The 25,179-nt window shown below is 43.0% G+C and overlaps 1 protein-coding gene across 1 annotated transcript in view; it reads left to right on the forward strand.

The window, feature by feature from the left end:
• The first annotated feature begins 1,707 nt into the window (after window positions 1-1,707).
• SYT16 (synaptotagmin 16) overlaps window positions 1,708-25,179 on the forward strand; it is a 45,859-nt gene continuing 22,387 nt past the window's right edge. Inside the window, exons 1-2 of the mRNA XM_086748879.1 lie at window positions 1,708-2,269; window positions 22,329-22,585. Of these exons, the coding sequence (XP_086605005.1) occupies window positions 1,714-2,269; window positions 22,329-22,585 (813 nt within the window). The 5' untranslated portion in view covers window positions 1,708-1,713. The remainder of the gene's footprint in view (window positions 2,270-22,328; window positions 22,586-25,179) is intronic.

Raw genomic sequence — 25,179 nt, forward strand, 5'->3', positions numbered from 1 at the left:
ACTTATCTGGTGCTGTGACTTAGCAGTAGCAAATCTACATTAGGCTGAGAATGTGTTATTTGGAGTGTGCAATCACTTTAGGTCTGTGAGAAAATAAGTTGCACAAAGCAGAGAGGTTTTGCCAAGGGCAGGGTTAGAAAGAGGAGAGCTGATGAAGGGAACAGCTCGCCTGGGAGGTTATGCCGTGATGTTGTCTGTTCTTTGCCAAAGGTTTAATGCGTGGCGGGGAGTCTCACCTGGGTCCCAGCGGCTGAGCCAGAGGCCAGCAGTTGTCAGGTGGATGCTGGAACAGCATGTGCCCTAAGCCCGGGGAGGTTGTAATGGCCATCAGCTTTTAAAATGGCTTTAGTGACCTACGTTCACTTACTGCCCCTGTTGGGATTGTAATTCTTGGTACGTACTGAAGCTGATAATAAACTTGTTGGAAGGGTCTGCAGTGTAAATCAGCATCACTGAACAAAATCATTCAGTGTGAGTGTTTCAAAAGGTAAAGACCTCTTAAGTCACTGATCTCATCTGTAGAAATGCTGCACACCAGGCAAGGTGGGATCTCCTTAGTCTGCACTCCATCTAAAAATCCAAAACACTGGGATTCCCACTACATTTCTCCGGAGACCATTTCACAAGGGAAAATTGCTGCTGAACTTGTTTTCTTGCTGCTTATGCTGTATTTACCCTTTTATACTTTGATTGGTCCTAGACTAAATTCAGCAAGACACTGGTATTAATTTTTGAAGATTCTTTTTGCTTCTTAGTTGTCCTTCAGCCTAAAATCTGCAACTATTAAATTCGTTCTTCCTAAACCCATCGTCCTATTTGTAGGTTTCTCCTTCTTCTCAGAGTTCCTAAAAGAATATCTGTCTTGTGATAATGTGGGAAGATGTATATCGGGCAAAAAGGCACCTTAACCTTCTGCAAGTTATGTTTTTATTTAGACTTTAGGTAAGTTTTGAGAGACCATATCATATTGACATGATGCCAATCCTTTGTTAACTTGCTTCTGTTCCCAGTAATTTCATACCTATAATATTCCATCTCCTGTGTTTTGGTGGTTTTTTTTTTTTTTTTTGTTTCTGTGGAGGTCAAAACACAGCAAAAGAGTTGTGTTACTCTGTGGAAGAGAGGGCTTCTTCAGAGCCTTTCTGGAGCAAAGTGTTTGAGATGGTTGTCTGCCATGGGCTGGTTCTGCATGCTTTAGGCCTGTCACTTTAATAAATCAAAACATAATTCTCTGTAAATTCTCCACCCTTCAGTTTTCCTGTCTGGACATGCTAGTGCTAAGGATGTGATGTCAGGAGACTGAGATTTTTGACTGCAGGTTGTTTTGTACTTTTTTTTTTTTTTACCAGGTCTGTTGACAGCTGTAACCAGAATGTGTGCACTTCAGAAAAGGTACTTCTGTTCCAATGTTCTATGTTTTTATTTTTATGTAAGATTTAGCAGTTGAATGAAAGCTTTCCAGATCTCCGCAGGAATATGTGTAATTTGTCCATCATTTCTGGATTTCTAGTGATATTCTCAATGGGTGGAAGTGCTTTTTCTGTTTCTCCTCTCAGTTCTAGACATCTTACGTACATAGTGTGTCGACAGGTGTTGATGGACAAGCAATTTACAGTAATCTCTTATGGTGCTTATTCTGTAGCTCCCTGAATTGTAAGTGACATGCTGGCAAAGCTGAACAACTGATCACCAGATACTGGCATAGTGTTAAACATGGCTTCTGAGGCTGCTCAGAATTTCCTTCAGCCACTGTCTTCTTGGATGACTCAAATATACGAAGCTATCCAACAAGCAGGAGACTCTATATCTGCTTCGCTGCTGAATTTGAGTGGAGTGGGTCGTAAGTCAGACGGAGAGAGGAACCAGGACTTGGAGAATCATGGAGGAGTTTATGAGGATTATTCTGAGGAATCAGACGATGAACAACTCCTGGACCTCTGGGATGAGGAATACTTATATCCTAGAGAAGATGGTCACATTGGGGGTCCTGATCTTGCTTCACAAGACCTCCTGCATGGCTCTGACATGGGTCGACCGAAGCAAAAATGGCTTACACATACCAGCAGTTTACCAGAGCAGTGTGTTGAAAGCACCAGGTCTTTGACAGCCAATGGATCCTATTGGACAAATGAAGATCTCCAGCCGCTTGATCGGCTTCCTCCCATTGCTGAGGAAGAAGGTGAGCCCTCTATGAGGATGGGAAGTCATGAGCACAACCTCAGCGTGGGTGGCTCCTTAAAAAGTGATAATGGCAAGGCAAGTTTTGCAGGTAAGCAGCTAGCATGCACCCTGACAGTATTATCGAGACTTCTGTTTCCTGGTATTGATTTGATTTAGTTGCTAATCTGCTTGTTATGTTCTGTGTTGTCTTTGTTTCCCACAGCTAAGCTAAAACTCCCCAAATCACAAAGAAAAATCTAACCTTTCCTCTTTTGTTTCCAATGCTTCTCTCATTCATGAGACTAATCTTGTTGAAATAAGTAGACATCTCCAGGGTGAAATGCTGTGTATTAGAAGGCAATTGGGCTCTGTTGCAGTAGCAAGGAGTATTTTGCTCCCCCTGTGTTTTGTTTCTGGTAGCAGGACCCTTCAAAGGGAGTGTTTAGCCTTAAGCCTTTGCTTTGAGAACCATCTGCCTTTGCGTCATTGCTATTAAAGATATATATAATCTCAAACCTTGTTTCTTTGTGCCAGGAATCTCAAGATGTTACTGTGCCATGTGCTGTGAAATGCTGTACTAAAAAGCCAGCCCTATCTCATGATTTTATGGATGAAAGGCTCCCAAATCGCTTTCCTCCCCTCCCACCGCCCCCACAGGCTTTTCAAATAAGACTGAAGAGGACAGCAGGCAGGAAATTATGGGAAGGAGAACTGAATTTTATATTTTCAGTTTTAAATAGGCCTAACTATGACTTCTGATCGTTAAGTGACATGAACAGCTTTCCAGGCGATTGTGTTCAGGGCTGAGTTTCAGCCATGTGACTTGTACTCACTAAATATCGCCGTAAATGTGGCTGGAAGTTGTGTGGGTCACAGAGGACTGATGGAGATATGTGTCCCAACCAGAAGCAGGAAAACTGCAGTCCTGCTGACACCATCCTTGGGTCTTGCCGGGTTAAAGCCGGCCTTTCCAAACATCCTAGGAAGGAGATAAGGTAGAAAAGATGGGATGGGGTGGAGGGAGGGGGAAATGGATCTACAATATGGGGCTTATGAAGAACTAGAGACTCACTGAGTCTTCAGAATATCTAAATTCCTTTTCCTTAAGCAAGCAGTGGATGCTCTTGAAAATTTTTGGTTTATAATGACCAAGAGCTTTTCATCACTCTTGGCTTCTAGGGAAGTCTTACGTATTTAGCCTTTTCTTTGCAGGCTGCAGAAGATCAGCCTGTTTGTTTTCATATTTAATGGGAATATCAGACTGAGAGGGTATAAACCTTGATGCTGTTCTTTAATGAATGTTAAAATTAGCTCTTTTCTTTATTACTATTCCTCACACTGTTATGGCCAGGGAGTAAATAATTAAAAAGAGCTTTTGGTCTAGCTATTCTCTCCCAAGCTGGGAGTGCTTCTTACATATTGCAAATGAGCCGTTGCCAATTCTCACATTAAGCACCTCAGAGTTGTATCTCTTGGAGCCAAACCTCTAATCTATGCAGATCCCCTACCTTCTGGTACCTTTATCCATTGCCTGTGCAGTAATCCTGTCCACAGGGTTTGTTCATAGGCACGAAATCAATGCTGCAGGGGTGGATTTACTGTGTGTGCTTGGATTGTCTCCAATGTGTGCACAGGCACCATGGAACAGGGCATGTAGTGTCCTTCCAGTGAGTACTGGGGCCACGGATCCTCCTGGATAAGAGCTATCCGGGGCACAACCTCGTCTCCTGCAGAGCCTGTACCCTCAAGCGGGACTGTTAGTGATTCACGGCAAATCCTGGGGCTCCTTGGAGTAGGCTGGGGAGCAGCCACCTGCTGAAAGTGTTCTCCAGATCTTTGTCCTTTCTCTGGACTATGCTCTACCTCAGAGTGGATGGGAGGAAAGGTGGTGAGCTCTCAGGGAAATGGGGGCCAGGAATGGGCTGCTCTCATTTTCAGAGCAGTTTCTCACCTGCAGTCCTGTCTGCAGGGACATCTGAGAAAGAGGGTCCTTAGAAGAGTGTTATGGACTAGGTGGATGGTGAGAGACATACAGAGTGACAGTCAGATGCCAGAGTAACCCATCACTGCAGCTAAAGGTCACTCTCTCCCAGCTGAGAGCAGGTACCGATCAAATTGCTGTTGGACTCTCTTAATGTTTATTGGGTTTCCTTCTCAGTAAGCTGTCTGGAGCCAATATGGACTGGAAGGCTGGCCTTGCAGAGCTCCCCAGCACCTGCATAGCTGCTGCCTAGAGCTGTCTACTTCCACACAAAGCAATTCAGAGGGCATTGCGTAGCTTTTTACACCAGAGGGAATGTCACTCCAGGTGCTCTCAAATAGTCTTTTATCTTTTTATCTCTGCAGTGCCCTGCACGAAGGGCCATCTGATGATCTCCAGACTTTATAGTCATGAAGTTGGCTATTTGAGAGTTGGAGGGTTTGTAGCTGATGCCTGTTTTCTCAGAACTAAGTTGTATAATAGGAGAGAAAGTGCTGAACTGTGATTTGAAAATGTCTTCCACAAGATCTTTGATGTGGAAGAACTAATTTTGCTCTTCTAAGTGACCCTTCACTTCCAAAACACACACATGCTCTTTGTATTTCATTTCTCAACTCTTTATGTCCTCTTTTTCCTTCAGATTCATTCTCTAATATCAGGAGTATGAACTCTTCTGATGGTAACCTAGGCATGCAGAGAGGCTGTAATACCCTGGCAACTTAAAATTTCAGTCATGGATCAGAATGATCAAGAGAAGATGTTTTGAGGTATCCTTATTTCTGTTAGCTTTGTTACCTAACCCTAAGTGACAATGTAAGCGAGCATATGGACTTGCTGACATTCAGCAAAGGCATTCAGTAGCATCAATATTACCTTTGAACATTTTTCCTTCAATCTGGCTTTTTTTTTTCCCCCTGCTTCTGCAAAATACATGTTTCCTGTTTATCCTTATATTCTTTTCAGAACATTGCATCTTGACTTTATTTCACTTAATGTACCATATTTCTCTCCACAATAGAATATTTTAAAGCTAAATTGGCACAAAACAGTAGCGATGCTGAATGCTTTTTGTTGCCATGGAAATATTTCTGGGCACTTACTGAAGACCTGGTTGCCAATAGTAATGTAACACAGAAAATAGATATGCCTCATTTAGCAGCCACTGGTTATTAAAGAGCCACAGAAACCTGTTACAAGGTCATTCCAATATATAGTTTATTGAGTTTAGGGGGAAAAAACCCCACCAACTCTAGATGAGAATAATTTTGTTTTAAAGAAGATGCAAAACAAAATCCAATAGTTGTTCCCCTCTCTTAAACTTAGAGCACACTTCTGAGATGAAATCAAATAAAATTGCACTTAAGAACCATCATTACCCCTTCTCCTTTTTATCAAATATGTTTTTGATCACATTTTTGCCTCCTAGGGAATGTTTCTTAGCTCCCAGAGCAGCTTTTCTGAGGCCCCAAAGCAGCACACACATTATCGAGAACCATTTTTAGGCTCAGGGATCTAATAAAGTGTTTGAGCAATGAAATTCTTGGGTTCTGAAGTCAAACATCTGTTAGATAGTGTGAGGCATGCTAATCAGCAGGGTGCAGGTTTGGCTGCCGCTGAGTCCTTGTCTGTACTTAAATGATGCTAGCAGTGTTGTGCCAAGGTTTCAAGCAAATGCTGGGAAAAGTTTTTCACTTTGGATGCTTTTGATCCACAGTTAAAAAATGAGGGGGTAGTTCAGCAGGAAATATTGCAACGCTAAGTGTTTGTTTTAGAGGTTAATGATGGGACAGCAGACCCTTCCATGCATGAAGATCTCTGCCACCATTTGCACATCATGTAGTTGTAAATTTTGCAAATACAGATGACCTTGCTCTTGCAGGCAAGAGACCCTCCTTCATTGTCTAACCTCAGTGTTTCTGACAGAGAAACTGTCTGCCATTGCAGAATGGGGAGAGAGCAGCCTTTGCATCCCCCCTGCGGCTTAAGATGCTGTTTGATCAGCTGACTGGGGGTGGTTGGCGAGAGCGTGGGTGCCAAATCCATCATTGAACATTTGGCTTCAGAATTGGAAAAAAAGCAGTGGAGCAATAAGCCATTTCTAAAAGTAGTGCTCTGCAAGCAGAGAAGTAGAGCTGGCCAGTCTGTCTGCTTCCCAGCCTGAATCTGTACAGAAAAAAAAAAAAAAACAAGAAAAAAAAAAAACCACAAAACAAAAAAAAAACCCCAGCCCCCCCCCCCCGCCAAAAAAAAAAAAAAAGACAAAACAAAAAAGTTATTGAGCAACCTGATCTGGTTGGAGATTTCCCTGCTCCTTGCAGGGGGCTTGGACTAGATGGCCTTTGAAGGTCCCTTCCAACCCTAACCACTCTATGATTCTATGAAGTTTGAAGAGCAGCAATAATTGCCATGGCTTTAGCCCACTTCTTCCTCAGGGCCCATTTTTTTTTGCAAGCAAAAAGTCAAAGTGAGCATTAAGTTAGGAGTTTAGACGCTGCTCTGAAAAGGCATGGGGACAGGCACACTAGCAGAGCTGTCTTCTGAATCAGAGCTGGTTCTTGCACCACGAGATCTGTGACTGAAGAGCCTCCCGAGCCGTCTGATGCTGTGTTCATACCACAAGTGTGATTTATAGGTGAGCACTACACTTAAGCTGCATGAAGTCTTTGGGGATGTTTTCTTCAATCAATTAGACAATCTCAGTGCTAGCTAAAGATTGTATTTCAGTCACACTAAAATAATTTTTTTTTTACCTTGGAACACTAGGAAATTTGACATCCTAAGAGGAATCATGTCTAGATGGCTACATAGCTGTCCTCAATGCGTGTGTAAGGGGGGGCATCCCTCTGAGGCTCTGGGAGTTTTTAAAACTAGAAAGCACTAAAGCACTATCCCATTTACTTACCTTGGCCTCCAGCTTAACACAGGGCATTGATTTTTGCCACTAATTGCTGTAGCAGAGGAAATTATTCTTTCTGATGTATATGAGCACTCCTGACCTCAGTAAATGACCCTTCACATGGCCAGGAACTCCTGGGCAAGAAGTGAATTTTCGTAAACCCATACAGCAAAATATACCTGTAACAAAAAGATGCTGCTTGTGTAATAAATAAAACTTCTGCTTGAACCTGAGACCAAACTAGATAGTTGGCCAGTTTCCATGGAAAGATCCTAAGTGTTGATTAATTTCATCACCTCTCTGGCTCTGGAGCCAGCCAGTGCTCTAGCCAGAATGTAGCCCTCTAAAAATCAGTGCCTGTACTCGAAGCAGGACATTTAAAGAGGCTACACTGAATCAATAGCACCACTAGGACGGAGTGAAGGAAAGCAAAGACAGACAGGGGACAAAAGCACTTCACAGAAAGTACTCCTGGCTGCTGGAGTGGGAGAAAGCACTAACATGACTGGGGATGTGCACCTGGTCTCTGCAGCTTTCTGAAATGAAGTGCAGATGTGGGTTTGCATTGAATGCTTTCTCTCTGGGAAATTCAGAACCACTCAAAGTGTTTGTGCACAGACTTTTGTCCTTGTGGAGGTGGTACCGTGTTCCTTTTTTATGTTTAAAGTACCTCTTCGCAGTTCTGTCTTTTAAAAGTTTCAAATTATAGGGGATCTTCATCCGTGATGCCAAAAGTAAGTGGTGGTGAGCGTACGCAATCACCCTGAAGGAGGGTGGGTTGTGTTATGTCAACTTTACAGCTGGGGGAGTGAAGTCAAAGAGTGGTTCAAAACACAAATTTTCAAAGGTGCTACCGTTGTGGGCTCTGTCTTGGGCCTGTGAACATTGCTGTTCATCCTCAGTCGGTGATTTCAGACACGGCATCTTTGTAAGCCCACACTAGATCAGCAATTTGGGTTTGCACCAAGTTCCTTGTCTGGTGGGCAGAGCTTCCTTGTGCCTAGCTCCCTAGGGGGCATGAGGACGGATGCTCTGTTCGAGAGGACTTGTGATTTGCTCTTGCCATCCAGAAAGTTACATAAGCTGTATGAGGAAGGATGTATTTGAGAGGAAGAAATGGATTTTGCCATTCAGTGTGGTTACAGAACAAATTGTGTATGTGAGTGTGTGTGTGTGCATGTATTTTCTGATCCACTTTTGCTAAGTGGCATCCTCTTCCCACTCCCCATATGGCAGTTGCGACTCTGTCTTCCTCTGGGAAGGTTGTTTAGGACTCAAGAGGCTTCATTTACCAATAAACAGCATCTTGGCAGCATCTGGGAAGTGCTGCCTCTCTCCTAGAAACTCTGCCTCCTCACCTTCCATCTCCTACTACAGACGAGGCAGGTGTGAATGATCTCATTGTGTTGTGGTGGAGGTTACGTGCAGGCATACTAGCAGCACTCTGCAGAGCTGGAACATAGTATTTCTGTGTGCGGATACAAACAGTCGTGCTTTTTGTATCTCTCTCTTTTTTTTTTTTTTTTAAATTTATTTTTTACAGTTGTTACTAGCTTGGCCCACTTAATAGATGGCAGGCAAATACTTGCAGAAGGGAATGACCATTAGGACTTTTGGAAGCATGGATGATCCATTTCTAAGTCCTCCTAGCCTCTTTGCGTTGCTTAACAGCACAAAAACCACTAATGTAAGCCTATAAGAGATGGGATCACTCTGCCAAAAGGTGAGCTAGTGCTGGTTCTCACCCCTTGCCAGATAGGGGTGTGCATGTGACTTCCTTGTCCCCAGTTCATTTTTGGCTGTTGTAATGACCTGTTGGCAGCAGCCATCAATTTGAGTGGCCTCACAGACTCCTGAAACAATTTTAGTAGCCAAGTGGAAAGAGTGCAGTGAAAGAAAAGAGGGAGATTACAGTCATGGAGGGAAAAGATGTGTGGTTTTATAGTCATTGAATGGCATTTCTGGGCTGTGTGGGTTCTTGCAGGTAATGATGAAAGCATGGCTGGGCAGATGCTGTTTGCTTGATGCTCATGCAATCTCCTCTTCCTGAAGGAAGACTCCATCAGTACCTGTTAGTTAGATCAACATGATCTACTAGATCAAATGACTTAGGTCAGATCTTAAACAAGTCCATAGCAAAATCTGTAGCAAATCCCTTCTAAGGATCATGGTCTCTAAGGACCATAGCTGATGGTCTTGTGGCTTCATCACCCTACCTAAGAGTTCCCTGATGTTCAGGCGAGTACTCTCGTCTTAGAGAGCTCAATATCCATGTGAGATGAAGCATCCCTGGAGGGACTCTTTGCACCGGGTGTGAGTTCTTGCCCATCCAAACTGGGCACTCAGAGACATTTCTCTCCTCAGATTGAGAGATTGCAGCCCATACGGTCTGTACGTACCAGCATAATTTGTGTGGGAGGATTTTCCAGCAAATAGTTTGAGAGTGGTGGTGCCGGAGAGAAAGCCCTGAATTTGGATTAATGAGAGCTCTGAGGTTTGCTGAAGCTCTGTGTCGCAGGTCAATTTTGGGGTCTAGACTTATTGCCATAAATAACGTAGCTATAAAACCATTGGCCCTGAGGGTGCAGTTTTGCAGTTGTCAGTAGCTGATGTAGAACTGCAGCTGAGATGAATTGTCCTTCCCTGATCACACGGTTGTGCTGCTTTCCACATCTGGCTTCATGAGCATGCTGCTGTGCAGTGAACCTGACCAGCTTGTTGCTTCAGCTGGGAATTACCAGCCCCTTCCCTGTTACTTTTGAATCAGGTGAGTTGGCCACGATTGCTAAAACTGAAACAAGGGGAAGAGGGGAAAGGAAGGAGGACAGGATTGTCCCTTTTGGGTGACAGCTTTGGTCCTGAATGCATGGGAGTCTGGTTGTACCACGTCCTCAGCCACTGCTGCTGCTGAGGTCTGTGATTTTTCCCAGGAGTGCCATGGAAACGGTGGTGGTACAGCAGTGGCAAAGAGGGGGGGCTGTGGTGAATCAACCCTCTGGAAGCAAACAGAAAGTTTCAATTAGGGAAATCAGTGGGAAAATAAATATCTGCCTTGTTGCAGTGCAGTTGTTATCCGTAGCAACCCCAAACAAATATCTTTGCGAGGGAGTTGATTTCCACCCTGTTAATCTGTAAACAAAGACTTGTGCCTAGTAAGCTAATGGTTACAGCGCTGGGTGCCACAAATGGTGTGTAATTGGTGTGCGTACGCTGGCTCTCACGGGTTGTGAGTGTGGCGTAGTCAAACCGCTTTAAACAGGAGCAAGAGTCAGTGTCCTGGGTTTCCTGGGCTTTTCCTTGGCCAGTTTGTTTTCTGCTAGGTGGAAGGCCATTTTCTGGAAGAAGCTAGTGCCAATTCAGAGAAACCTCCTTAAAAGAAGTGGAGAGAGCTTACAAAGTGACTCCAGTACATTAGAAGGAGAAGCGTTCATCCAAACCAAGCAAACAAGTAGAAGAGACAATTGACGGAGAACCTGAAGGAATTCAACTCATTGTGGTATGAAAGCTACCACGAAAACTGTCGTAAAAATAATGCTTATAAAATGAAAGTTATTTTTTTGTTAAAGGAAAGGACAGTGTTCTCTAACTTGTTGGCCGTTGGGATCCAGCAGTTTGTTTAGCTTCTGAGTCTATGAGCATTTAGACCCCCACACCTCTGAGCACCACAACTACACCCATGCCCTGCGGCGTCCCCAGCATAGACACAGCATCTGCTGCCAGAAGGTGCTTTTCTGCCTCTGTAGCTGCGTGTTTTCTTCAAGCCAACCTGACCGGGGCTGGCGAAGGGGTATCGGCTGACTAATGGATGTAACTACATCCACACCAGGCATTTTCCTGGCTTAGCAGTGTCTCCTCAGTGTGTAATCTCTTTTGTTTTTCTTCCACTTCTCCACAAATCCTAGGCCTGTACTAATAAAACCCAGTAGCATAAATGAAGCCTGACTCATGCTTACTCCGCATGCAAAATGTAAAGCAGGTGATTGGGAAAATCAGGGATGATTGTGCTTCTGCATCTTGGCTTCCATTTCCTTTAGCTGTGGAAGAACCTTAGGCAGCAAAGTGAGAGTCAGCTTGAAGCTGAATCTCATGTTCCTAGTTTTAGGAACCAAATTTGAGAGTAGGAAAAAAGCAACAGGAAAATATGTTGATTCTCATGCTGTTTTCTGTGGGCAGATCTCTATTTCTTTGCACAGCAGTGTGCAGAATTGGAGTTTATTGCTCTGACTGCTGTATTGTTTGGCTTGATGGTCAGAGCCAAATAATGACTTGTTTCTGATTACTCCCTGACTTTTTTTTTGTTTGTTTTTTTCTCCTTTTTGTTGGAAATGTCCCCTGGTATGAAAACTGCCAAGTTGTAGTTCTCTTTGCCTGCATTACATGCAAACACCCAAGTCTGTTTGCCTCAGAGAGCTCCCAGTTGGTTTGGTCATGGGCTGAGGATGAAAGAAGAGGTAGAGATTGACGTGTTGCAAGAGCAAGATGCTGTCACTTGTCACTGAGTAGAGAGATGTGGACCTTACCTATCACCTTACCTATAACACTGTGCACCGAATGGTTCCCTGGTTGGTATACGTACCAGAAAGGGACAAAACCACATCGGTCTGGGTGCAAGGAGAAAGCCCAGCTGCAGGTTGCCTTCTGTTCGTTAGTAAATGACCAGTCGGTGTTAGTCAGTGGTGTGTGGTCGCTGTGCACGGTCTCTTTGTCCATAGTGGCATGTGTAGAAGCACGGGTTTACTGTATTACAACGCATCCATCAATTTTAAGTACATTTGAGATGTAGATGGATATTTTGGGTTTTGTTTCTGTTTTATAAAAAGAAGGCTTTTTGGCGATCGGATTGTATTTCCAAATAGTTTTGAGCATAAATGAAGTTTATGGGGTGCTCTCCTCCTTAGTTGAGACTGTAAATCAGGTAGTTGGATTATTTTGTGCTTCCGTTTGAGGTCCCAGTTCAAATGGTTGACGGCAAGAGCGAGAATAAGACTTCAAATTGAAGACAGTGCAAAGTGGAGCTGTAGTCACGTAGGAATTGCTTGTAGCAACTCCATGTGTGTTGCTGCTTTTTCCCGTTGCAAAATGTTCCTCTCTTTTTTTTTTTTTTTTCTGAGAAGCTTTAACATAGCCATCGGTTGCAGCAGACCTTCCAATTTTCCGAAAGAAAAGCCCTTTTCCGTCTGTGTGCAGTTCTGGGTTTTGCTGAGTTAGGAGCCGTTGCAGATCACTGTTTCTCTGTGTCATCCTGATCATGAAAATTTTAAGGCCAAGCCTATGTGACTGCTTCTGTAATAGCGAAGAAGTGGCACAGAGCACTCCTGGGATCCTCCGACAATATACATTATGCATAGTTGTACCGATATTGTCTTTGGTTATATGATCAAATAATTTCTTAGTTTTGTGGAGTACTTCTGCTTCCTTCGGGGCTTGGTGATATTCACGTTGAAACTCTCACTGACTTCTGTAAAGCATAATCAAAATCTTTTTAAAAAAAAACAAACAAACAACAACACACAAGGGCAGCATTAAATGTATAGGCAAGCAGAAATTTGACATTTGCAAACTTTTCATTGTTCAGCCAAAATGACTGTTGTTTGTTTGGGTGTTTTTGGGTTTTTTTTGTTTTGTTTTGTTTTTTTTTTATCATGCAGGCAGACACGGTTCATGCAGTACATCTATATTTTACACCTACACTATGTGTTTTATTTGGTAATTTTTTTTCTCGGATAAGCTTTGAGCAAATGATAAGTTATTCTTCATACTTGGTAACACTGCAGAGAACTCTTGAATTATTTATGTCATGCATTTTAGCTTAGTGTATTTGAATGCCTGTAAGCTAACTTTTTAACTGATTGGGTGTTTGAAATTTCTGAATAAATAGTGGTATTTTGAAATACCTTGCCAGGAAACGAGGTCACCCTCCTTCCTTCCCCGCTGTCACCTCTGGGGAGGGGAAAAAAAAGAAAGTCCCATGTGTCTCCTTCTGAGTGGTGGGAAGTTCATTTGTAAAACAGATGCTGTATAGAAGTAATTGAGATGAAGTTGCTAGAAATATGTATATGCTACACAACATCTGCAGATCTCAAGATGTATTCATTATCTTTCCAGAATTTAGATTGTAATTACGGGCCCTTCTAAGTTTCCATGGTGATGTAGAAAACGTTTCCCCCTTGTCCTTTCCTAATCAGGACACTTGTATATTTGAATGGTGAACATTTTTCCTCTCCCCTGGGTAAAGTTAGTTTTATTAATACAGAGATACTAAGTTGACAGGGAGCTGTCTGCTGCTCAGGCAGGGATTCAGCAGCAGACATACCAACCATTTGCTGCAGATTCCCCAGTGCCAGCGTTTAATTAGCCTGTGTGCTTCCAAATGCTGGTAAGAAATAGCATCCAGTGTCATGACGAGTGATGCAGTCATGCTTTGGGGATTTGTAAAGTTGAAGTCAAAGTCAAGCAGCCAATAATATATCAAACCAGGCCAAACTCCTCCCCTCCATCTCTTCACCCTTCCCCTTCTGGTCCAGAAAAAGGACGTTGCTCTGTTGTGCAGGGAGTTGCATGCAGATCACCCTGGGAGCGGTCCAGGAGTGCTGCATCCATGTGCCCTTTGCAAAGTTTCTTGTAATAACCAAAATTGAACACTACATTAATGTGCATTTATTTAAGCATAAGGCTTCGTGCCCATGGATCCAGGATTTTAGTGTTACAGTAGTTTTAGAAAGTGGTGAAAGACGTGGCTTTATTAGTAAAGGTGATATTTTACTTACAATTTTTGACAAGGTATTTGAGTGAACTCAAATACCTTGAGGACTTTTGTTTATACTGGAATAATTTTTATTTTTTATCTTAAATGCCCAGAAGATATACACATATAAATAGAACTTAGCAGCATTTGTTGAGCATGTAAATCGACTTTGTAGAGATTGCATGAGCTGCAGGTAGTGAATTGACAACACAGTAGGCTGAAACTGAGTGTTTAGTTTTTATGTGATTCGATTATTTGAATAGATTGTAGCACATTTAGGCCATAGGATTGTTACAGCTTGAAATAATTTTTATTTTAAAAAATTTCAAAGAAACTTATTTTTAACAGCTTACATAAAAATAATCAATTCTTTTTTGATAGCTGGTCACTGACCACTTACAAACTAATATCTAAAACCTTTTTCATTTTTGTCAGAGTAGGAGCACTTAGCTTTTTCCTCCAATTGAGAGCAATTTTCTAGAAGGAACAGCAGACTATTTTCAAACTGTGGCAAATCAGACCAGAGGATCAAGTCTACCAGCATGGAGGCATGGAAGCTGCTGGCTTCTGCTGGGCTGGTGGTGGGAGCAGTTTGCCTCGGCACCGCCAGCTTCCCCGCTCTGTCCTCTCTGCCTGAGGAGTTGAGTGCTGTCTTCTCTGCAACGGCGGGTAAATTTATGGAGCAGTGATAGCAGTTGTCGTTAAGTTTGTACTGCACGTTTTCAATAGACCTAACACAGTGTGGAAAAGCAGGATCCGGTTTCCCAATCTGTAGCCATGTGGTTGATGCAGGTGAGATTTTGGGATTGGACTAGATGACCTTTAAAGGTCCCTTCCAACCCAAACCATTCTATGATTCTATAATTTGGGATGAAAAAAGGTGCTTTCCCTCCTAAACCGGGCAGTGTCACTGGGAAACCTGCCGTCTGCCTGTTGTCTGCAATGCTCGTTTGTTCAGCTGCTTGGGTTTGCCATAGCGATTATCAAAGCAAGTCTTGGCAACCGTATCGTATACTTCATGCTCAAGAGCAAAGCAGCGGACCGGCCACACTTGACAGCTGGCTTGTTCACACCCGTGTACGCAAACACGTGCATAGACACCGACTGCCGGTCGTCCCCACCGCTCCCTTCGCTGAGCGTGCCGGTGGATCAAAACGTCCTGCTGCTGTGCTTCGATGATGCTGGTCAGCAAAATGCCTCTGTGTTTTCATCCTGACAAAGCACAGCCAAGTATATATAGCAGGTGTTGAACCCTCCTTCCCGCATCTGGAGGATATTCACACTCTAATGAGGGTGCAGTCATCTCGAATTCAAAGCACATGTTGGTAGCAGGAGGGGAAGGGCGCTCGCAGGGGCGTGCTCAAATGCATATATCTTCACTTTTAAACGTTGCAATTCACATTGGTCTCCCGAGTTCCTCTGCCGCTGGTAGATGGAGTCAGTGGTGCCTGTTAGCCATGTGTCGTATTTAAGTGTTTGTGGTATTACCCAGAGCAGGTTACGTCTGAATTGCTTTTTCTGCGCCAAAGAAGTTCCCTTTCCACCTTAGCGGGAGCTGAAGAGGAATGGAAGCATGATCACGTTTTTAAGTCCTTTGCTTACTGCTTTGTCTTTGCACATGCTAATGATTTTACAAGTGGTTCTCTCTGTATGTTGTCCTACTTTGTGTTCTACTCTGTTAAATATCTTCTTTAAAAAAAAAAATAGAATAACATGCAGAGCTGGGCAAGGTCTAATAATACGTAAAAGCTGCTGATACAATATGACATTCACAGGCTTTCCAGAGGTTGAAGAAGCAGATTATTCTCAACTTCATTCCCTAGTCCTCCCTAAACCTTTGGTCCCCTTTTTCTCCCCAGAAGGTCCATCTGGGAGCTAGAAGTGTACCATGTTATCTGGCTTCTTGGCCAAGGGCAGCAGATTGTCTAAAGCCTGAGTTGTGTTTTTCTCCCAGTAAATAGTTACGGGGAGGATGAAGAACAGACAGCACCTTCAGGCAGCAATGATGAGGTGATTAAGCAGTTTGAGATCTCTGTGTTGTGCTCACAAAGTCTGCGAGCAGAAGTATCTGAAGCAGCAACACCAGCAGCCATGGAGCGTAGACCCAAATTCAGCCATTTGCTCTCCAGCATGAGAAGTACAGTACAGAGGTATCTGAATGCAAAGGTACTGTTTGCATGAGATAAGATTAGAGAAGTTGGACTCTTCAACATGGAGAGGTTCTTTTATTGTGGAGAACAAGTCCTGAATCTTGCTTTTTCTCTTACTAAACTTGCTTTCCCTATTGGTTACCTGCAGCTCATTTCTAAAATACTTTGAGGGAAGAGTCTAGATCCAAGCCCTGCTCAAGTCCGTGAAGATCTTTCCATTAACTCTATATGACTTTTGTATTCTGGCTCCTAATCCAGTGATTTTGGTTCTAATTATTTTTGATCTGTGCCACTTAAGTCATTTCTTAGCAAGCCTTTTAGCAGAAGTTGAATGTCTTCTTTTGTAACAGCTTTGCAAACACAAGGTGAACAGTGAATGAATTATGCTGTATCATTTGCCAGCACATATGCCAAATGTCAGGCAATGACAGAAACTAAAAATTTATGGCACAGAAGGGAAGAATTTTATGATCTTCTATGGACTAATGTAATGACTCTTTTATACAAACAGAGATGAAATGCATTTAAAAATGTAGCTACTTAGAAAATTGGCCTGAACACATTCTAAAATCAAGTTCATTAGAGGGAAGAGCCGTGAAAGTGCCCTTTCTTTTTCGTTCCGTAGAATGTTTTAATTTTGAAATACAATTGCTTGATTTTTGATACACCCTCTGATTAGAGCAATCATTTCAAGATATGACTCTCCATCAAACTCTTCTTCTGGAACAACGTGGTGCAGAATTGCTCTTACTTTTCTTTTCAGAGGTAATATTAACAGTGTGTAAATAGCTGTTCAGAAACTAGATGAAACCAGGTGTTGAAGCCAGCTGTCACTAAGACATTCAGTTCTCAGCCCCGTTCCTCACTAAGCTCAAGATTAGAGCCTTTGTGATGACCAAATGCCCATAAACTAATCCTTGGGTCTGTCAGGTCTCCTTCAAACCCAGAGAAGCTTCTGAAGCACGTGGAGCTGCTGTTCCTGGGTGTACAGTGGTAGTTGCACACACCCACGGCTTCCGGAATGAGGTGTTTATTTTGGAGAAAAGCTGAGTAGTTGAGGTAAATCCTAGATAACCTCACACCCTGCTAGCCCCCAGTTACTGGTCTGAGAACTCCATGTGTATGAGAGTCTGCTTTGGCCCCTAGCTGGTGTTTTGACCACAAAACACAAAGATTTGTGGGTGTAAAGCCATCATTGTGCCCCAAGGGGGTATCAAATCCTCTGGACCTTTCTGAGTGGGAGGGATGAAAGATCTTTCAAAAGTGCTGAGTCCAGATTGGGATCACGGCACTTTCATGCTTTCTGTAGACTCTGTCTGGGACTTCTCTTCTCCTTGTGTTCTCTTAACAGACCTTTTACTCATATAGGTGGTAGTTTTATTTGCTGTATGTCTAAGTTTTTTTAAAGATTTCTCATTCTGTAGGAAAAGTTGAGCATCTCAGAGCGCCCTGAATAGCTTCTGTCCCACTCAGCCATGACATACGGTAAAGTCTTCTCAAATCATGTTCTTACACAAGCTTTTCCTTGACCCTCTGTTTCTGTTGTCACCGTCATGACAGTCTGCACTTTGGATTCATTTAGCATTAACTTTTCACCTGTTAAATATCTTTGTAGTAACCTGAATAGAGCTTGGAAAGAGGAGTGCAGACCGCAGGAAGTGTTTGAAGGATGCTCTGGGGAGTGGAATGGCTTGAATGCCACCTCTGCCCACAGACTCTCTGCAAATCACCCTGTTAATGAAGAGCCTGTTTTAGTTCTGGAAACATGGAGTCTTCTCAGGCTATTACCCAGCATGTGGTAAATTAAACAATCTTGGCCTGATTGCATAATATCACTTGAAATTTAGGATCCTTTTTCTCTTTAATTCCCAAAATTTACAAGCCATTTTTGTTTAGATTTATTGTAGTTAGGTAATGATTCTGTTCCTTTGAGGCTCTTCTGGGAAGTTTTTTAGCACTTTTTGATAGCTAATCTTGAAATAACCAGGGGCAGGAGCGCTGCTTGGTCTCCTTGCATCTGGTTTGGTTCAGTGCAAGGGAGCGTGTGGTGCCGGGGTACTGCAGAGTGGTTTGGAACTGGGGCTGTAGCGAGGCAGGAGGATTACTGCTGTATGAGGATTACTGCAGTCTCACAAGCTCCTGTCTCTGCTGCTGTTACTGTCTTTCAGGAGGAGGCATTTGAAAGTCACTCCTAGCAGGTAGGAGGATTTTGAGTCCAGAAGTACCTAGATCCATCCTGAAATCCTTTCCTCCTCTGACCCATATTTAAACATGTTCTTAACTTTCAGCATGTGTTTATATACCATGTGGAAGAAGGGATCACATTTCTTTAATTTGGAAAAATCATAAAGAAAAGACAAGCTCTATCTTGTAAAAGCACAGTGATTCACTGCAGTCCCTGAAGCAAACGTTGCCTCGGTCAGTGCAGGTAACAGGCACACATTAAACTCTTCATCTCCCTGTTTCTTGCTGGTCAATGAACTATGTGGTGTTAATTGAGCGAGATCTACTAGGCTCCATCTTTTAACGCTGGCAGTGTGTTTTAGGAAGCGATGAGGCCTCTCAGGACATTTCTTTAGCACATTGTAATGCTTCATAGAACTGAGAGATTGGGCATCGTTGAGAGGGAAGAAATATACTGTGGGTTAACCAGGCCATTTACCTGCCAATGTGAGGGAGGACTTCACAGTATTTTCCAGACTTATTTTCAGTGTTTGATTATCATCCTTTCATCTGACGAAAGTCACAGTTTCTTCATAGCCAGTTCTCCAACCTTGGACACAGACTTTCCTGATTTATTGGCGATTTGTGTTCCCCTGTGTTCCCTTTGTCTCCTTCCTGGCTTGTGGATGGGTGACACAACAGGGAAAGGTTGGGAGACAGGACCGGGGGAAAAAAAAAAAATCACACTCTTTCAGTGTACAGTACTACCTGTCCTTAATTTTAGAATTGGCTGCTATTGCTCTGTGGGGACTCCTGGCTAATTAAAGTTCAGATAGTTAGATAATGCTGTCTCAACGTATATCCCTGATGCTGTGCTGTTTATTCATGTCAGGTATTCATAAGACAATTGACATTTTCTTTCTTAAGGATCTCTTGGGTAAATTACAGGCATTTTACTGCCCTGACCTTTTCCGTTACATGAAGAACTTCTGTTTTCACCGTTTTATTGTGAATATAATGTTAGAATGGATGTAGTCAAGAGATATAGTTGTTCTAGTCTGTATAGTTGGGCTATTACCTGTAATGGTCCTCTAATACTGGTATTTATAGGTGATTATCTCTTACCAAACTACTTTAAAGAAGAAGCCAGACTGTTTCACTGAATGATTTTGGTGAATCACCTTTTCCCTTCCTTTCCCTGAATACTACATTTGCGTTTCTATTGCATTCATTTTGTGCCTGAGTCTTAGGGAGATGTCTTGCTCTATTAATATATTTCTGGAGTTCTCCTGTTCTGAATAGCCTTTTATGGCTTTAATGTAGTTTTTGAAAATTCCTCTATTATTGATCTAGATATTATCCCAGCAGGAGTCAAAACCACAAGACAATTGTGTGAGCGTAATTTCTTACTACAGTAGCATTTTATTCAGGAAGCCTGCTGTGTGGTGTGTGCTTTGATGGATGACCCACTGTTTAAAATGTGTATTAGACATTGGCTTGCTAATTAAATGCCTTAAGGAACGCCTGTACCCCTTCCATCTCAGTAAATTTGTGGAATTTCTGTTATTTTATTTCTTGCTTACATTCTCATGTTTGCTTTTTTTTTTTTTTTTTCTTCCCCTGACTTTGTAGGAAAGAATGGGAGTAATGGCAAAAAAAAATCAAATTACTTTCTACCCTCACTCAAGAATTTCAGCTCAGGACAGAGGCGAGAGACAATGAGGGCTCTCAGTTTCAGGACTAGGTCTACCAGATGGGAGGATGAGGAGGAGAAGAGGTGGGGTTTGCATTTCAGCAGGGAGTGAGAAGAGCACTCACTTGAAATTTGAGAGATCTGAATTTGGATCCCTCGTTCCTCCTAAGGACCATCTCCCATGTCTCAGAACAGGACCATAATTACAAAGCTGTGAGGTGCTCTCAGCCTTCTCTGTTGAAGTGCCTGTGCTTGAAATGTTTTACCAGGAGGGAGAATGTGAGACCATTCATAGCTGAAGAAAGGGGATAAAGTTTTTCTTCTAATCTCTGAGCTGTTAAATTGAAAGAGCAGCCAAGGAGAGAGGCAGAGACTTCTGTACACCACCAGGAAATTTGTCCTAAGTATAATCCCCATTCTCCTTGTTGGATTTTGCTTTTTTGTTTTGGTTGGTTGGTGGGTTTTTGTTTTTTTGTTGGTTTGGTTTTTTTGGTTTTTTTTTTTTGTGGAGCAGGTATGAATCAGAAATAGTGTATTTGCTGCTAAGGCCAAACATAGAGTTTCTTCTACTCAGAAAGATTTGGACTTCTTGTTCTAGACAGAGGGCAACCTGTTCCAATGTCTCAACACCGCATAGTAAATAATTTCTTCCTTGTATCCTGTCTAAATCTACCATCTTTCAATTTAAAATCATTACTCCTTGTCTGGTCACTACAGGCCTTGCTAAAAAGTCTCTCTCCATCTTTCTTATAAGTGCCCTTTAAGTCTTGAAAAGAAGCAGTAAAGTCTTCCTAACACCTCCTCTTCTCCAGGCTGAACAGCCCCAACTCTCAGGATTTCTTCATTGAAATGGTGTTCCAGCCTTCTGACCGTTTTCATGACCCTCTTGCAGACCTGCCCTACATCAGCCAGTTCCCTCAGGACCTTAGAATGCATCTCATCAAATGCCATGGACTTGTGTATGTTCAGGTCCCTCAGAGGCTCTCAAACCTGATCTTCTCCTACAATGAGTGGGATTTCATTCCTCCAGTTCCTGCCTTGAGATTCAGGGAGTTGAGCAATTGCCAGTGAAAACTGAGGCAAAAAGTTGAGTACCTCAACCTTCTCCATGTCATTTGTCACCAGGTTCTGTGTCTCATTTATCAGGAGGAGAATGAAATTATTGATTCATCTAAACCAAAGCAATCTAATAATTTGCTATTAAATGCAGTAATTAATACTATTTTCTAAAGATTTGAATTGGAAACCAAATTTAGAAGAACAGATTGTTCCATAGTAATGATCTTCTTGAGAACAAACCTGCAGGTTTGAGAACAAACAAGCAGGTGGCCCTGCTTGGTCAGGGTGGGCGGACAAGATGACCTCCAGAGGTCCCTTCTAACCTCAACCATTCTGTGAAACCTTTAAACCCCAAATGACTGCGTTTGCCAAGGAAGTCATTCTGTTTTCTTTACTGTCATCAGCTGTCTGGAACAGTATCTTTCACTGTAACACCTCCTTGCTTGTTTGAAAAGAGATGGAGGCAGAATCTGTCTGTCCATGTTCCTAAACCAAGGCCTGGCATCAGATGCATTAGTAGGAGGAAGGTCGCTGTTTTTCTTCTAAAAGTGCTTGGAGAACACATTCAAATCATAATGTTGTTTTCATCTGTGTCCCTGCACATGTAGTTATCTGTGTCACTCCACCCAGAGAACTCTCACTGATGCCTTCAAGTAGAGGAAAGTGCCCTGTGTTCAAATTGAGACTTTGATGGTGTAGAGAAGGAATCTGTGGTCTGAACCAGAGAGGATTATTTTATTCTCATTAATGAACCTTACCTGAGCCCATGGAGTAAGTGTGTAAGATCAGATGAATTAAAACTAATAAAAGTAGACAGGAAATTAGGGAACACATCTCCTCTCAGTGGCCTTTGGGACAATTGAGCCCAAACATCAGGTTTGAAGGTTCCTAATTGGCTTGCGGGGCTGGTCATGCACACCCAAGCTCTCAGGGTGGGTGGTAGAGTTGTGGTGGCACTCTATTATCTCCGCGAAACCCCTTTCCTCACCAGTATCATCCTGTTGAGGGCAATGCTAACTCCTGTCCTTTCCTCCTCCTTCTTCTCCTGCATAGAGGGAAATTGCTGATACCTGTTCATCAGGCATATGCTGTGCTTTTCTGTAGTTTGTCTGACCGGTGTTTTCATGGAAGCGATTGCTTTTGGGGCTGAAAAACACCCCCAAGGCACTTGAATATCCCAAATACTCCATTGATAATTGCACTTAGTGGTTAACTTCTTCAGGTAAAGGCAACTGGTTTCTCAGTTCAGGATGGGGTGAGAAACAGCCACGTCCCCTCCATCAAATGCTGATTTATACAGGATTTGTTATTTTGTTAGTTCAGTGCTCCAATACTCAGAAGTAGAAACTCTCTTATGTACACTGGAGATTGGGAGGGGGGAGGGGGAGGAAAAGAAGGGAAAGAAAGGCACATTTTGGGAGATAGAGGGGGAGGAATTTATTCTAATCCTCTGAAATTATTTTTTTGCTGAAAATTGTTAGATCTGGATGGACTAAGCCAACTGAGTTACCAAGACAACCTATCCTGTCATGAAGGTGACCATGTATCTGTTGATTCAAGAACAACAATTGAGAACAGGGGTGCTGGGCAGCGCAAAGGGCCTAGGATGGAGTCCAGCATTGCCGATGGCGTTAGCCGGCAAGCCGCGGAAGGACGTTTGGAAACAGAGACAGCATTTGGCAACCAGCGGTTTGAAGTAAATGATGCTACTGACAGCTCATCGGCTTGGAGCCCTGAGGTATGGTGAATTGTCATTTATTACACATGGTTGTAAGCTTTTGAAGGATATTGGGGACCAAAACATGTTAGGGGAGAAATGAAGTGAAAAATTGATCAGCACAGCACAAGATAATGGTACTCCTGTGTGCATGAACATACACCCCTATGTGTTTCGTCTTTTTCTTGTATTTTACCTCTTGCTACTGACAGTTATTCAGAGAAGCTGTTTTATTGCTTGATTTCTGACTGCAATCTTTGAACTGAAATGGGAGCCATTAGCTGCTTGACAGCATTTACTGCCATTTAGCAGTGGCCCAGGGCTTTGTTCCTGGCTGTATGTGCAGGGTGTGTGTCTAGGGACATGGTGTGCGGTCACTGGGTCAGATCTGTGCCTCTTTTTCCAGGTGGTTTCTATGGCTTAGACAATGGGAAGCACCTGGAAAGCTGGAGGTAGCTGGTGGGGGTGACCTGTGACTTGGCCAAGTGACCATCACGCTGGTCCCCATTGATTCCAGGCATCCTTCTAGGGAAGGAGAGAGCCTCAGAGCTCCTCTGCTTTCCATTAGCTCTGTGTCTTTGTTTTGAAGCCTCAAGAAAATGTTACAGATTTTAAGACATTGTAAACACCTGATGACTTCACATTCCCCTTTTCTCTCATAATCTTTTTGTGTGATGTGTTGGTTTTCATTATTATTTCACCAGAAGATTAAATTTTTGAAAAAATATCAGCCTGCACCAGACATATTAGAAGAACAGCACAAAGGTCACATTTTCTGCCTGCGTTAAAAGAGGCTGTTCTTCAGCTGCGGAAACTAATACCTCTGTCACTTTCTGAGCAACAAGGCTTTGAGGGAAGGGCTCCTTTCCTCAGAGCACGCTGCCTGCAGCAGTTAAAGAGATGGAAATCAGTGCCTTGATGTGTATGCTGAGCCCTAAGGGGTGTTTTGAACCACATTTTGGTTTGCTGCACAAACCAGTCCCACAAAATACTACACAACACGTGGGAACTCCATGAGGCAACAGGTCTGCCCTGTCTTTGCTGTGTGTCTCTGACACGTGCTTTTTATCTGCCAATCTGAGGCTCATTTCTCCTTGTCCACATTTAGTGTTCATTGCCATGGTTCACTTGTGCTGCAATGTCTCCAGTGTCCTCTTGTGTTTCTTTGGAATGCATCTCAATTTGCTTCTGGTATCTACATTGTGCAAATGCAAAGACCGGTTATAGCATCAGGGGGCAGATATGCCCCAGTCCCTGTTTATGTACTACAAGCAGCTTCTCATCCAAAGGTATTGTGTGGATTAATGAAAGACTTTTTATTGCAGGAACTAAATGTTCTGACATGCCAGAAATGTCCAAGTGCTATTATGCTTCACTCAAAGGACCTCTCTTTAGAGACAAAAATTATAATTTTATGTCCGTGCAGTGGAACCACAAGTACCATTTCAAGCCTTGTTCGTAATTAGATGCTCTTTCAGGTTTCTCTGGCAGAAATGGACTTATTTTACCTAGTGAAGTGGATGTTGGCAGTCCTGAATGACCGGGTTAGACATATGGTATCAATCAGTACACTTGGCTTTACATCTCAACAACTGTGCTGGGAAGAAGGAAAGAAAGAAATTCAGAGGAAGTTATCTAAAACCCACACTTCCTTGGATTCCGGTTTAAGTGTCTGTATAACCAATAGGTTCAGAAAGGGCTCTCAGCCTCAGCTGAGCTCTGAAAGCCAAGAAGAATTCTGTCAATGACTTCCACAGAAAGAAGATTGAGCATCTGTAAACTTTGTGTACTGAAAGCTTGTACGGGGGTGAGTGCTCTGGTAGCACCATGCTCTCTGAAAGGGCCAGCCCATGAGGTCTTTAAAGCTTGGCTGCCCATGGAAAGGTCACTGCCACAGAGTTTGGCATTGCTCTTTCACTCTCTGCCTCATCAGTTTTCTCTGCAGTGGATGCGGCCACAACTCTAGTAGTATAATTTGAGATTTCCTGAAGTCCAGATCTTTTCTAGCTGTTTGGTCAAAAACCAGATAGCGGACCTTCAGTGTGCCCTGCATGCTGCAAGAAGATGAGATACTCAGCCCTTTTGGGGCAGGAAACTGCCTCTTGGATCTTCATACCTGTGGGTTTGTGGTGACGCACGGGAGTTCGCATTCTCCAGCTCAGGCGTGTAGATGAAAGCAACGTTATGCCGCAAGCACGGTTGTATCCACACTTTAGCAGCAGTTCTCAAATGTGCCTTGATTCCATCTCCTCAGTAGCAAACGCGCAGATGAAAGTGAGGAGGGATGAACATGTGGAGGGAAACATGAATCAAGCACAATCCCATTATGTTTCCTTCTTAAATATTATTTCATCAGCCAGACAGAAATAGCTTAACAGCTACACAGCAGCACTTAACATTTGCATAACATCACGTTCTCTCCAGGCAACCTGGTCTGCTTTGCATTTTTGTCTTTGCAGCCTGCTGTTCTTGCAGAAAGGCATTTTTATGGGCGACAAGTCATTTTGAGTGCTGTCTAAGTGATGTTTTTTCTGTTTTTGACATCACTTCTACAAGACCAATGACAGCAGGTCTCCATCACCAATGTGCACACATGGACTTTTATTCACATGCAC

This window comes from Chlamydotis macqueenii, chromosome 5 (assembly GCF_036417535.1).
Source record: "Chlamydotis macqueenii isolate bChlMac1 chromosome 5, bChlMac1.mat, whole genome shotgun sequence".
Taxonomy (NCBI): Eukaryota; Metazoa; Chordata; class Aves; order Otidiformes; family Otididae; genus Chlamydotis; species Chlamydotis macqueenii.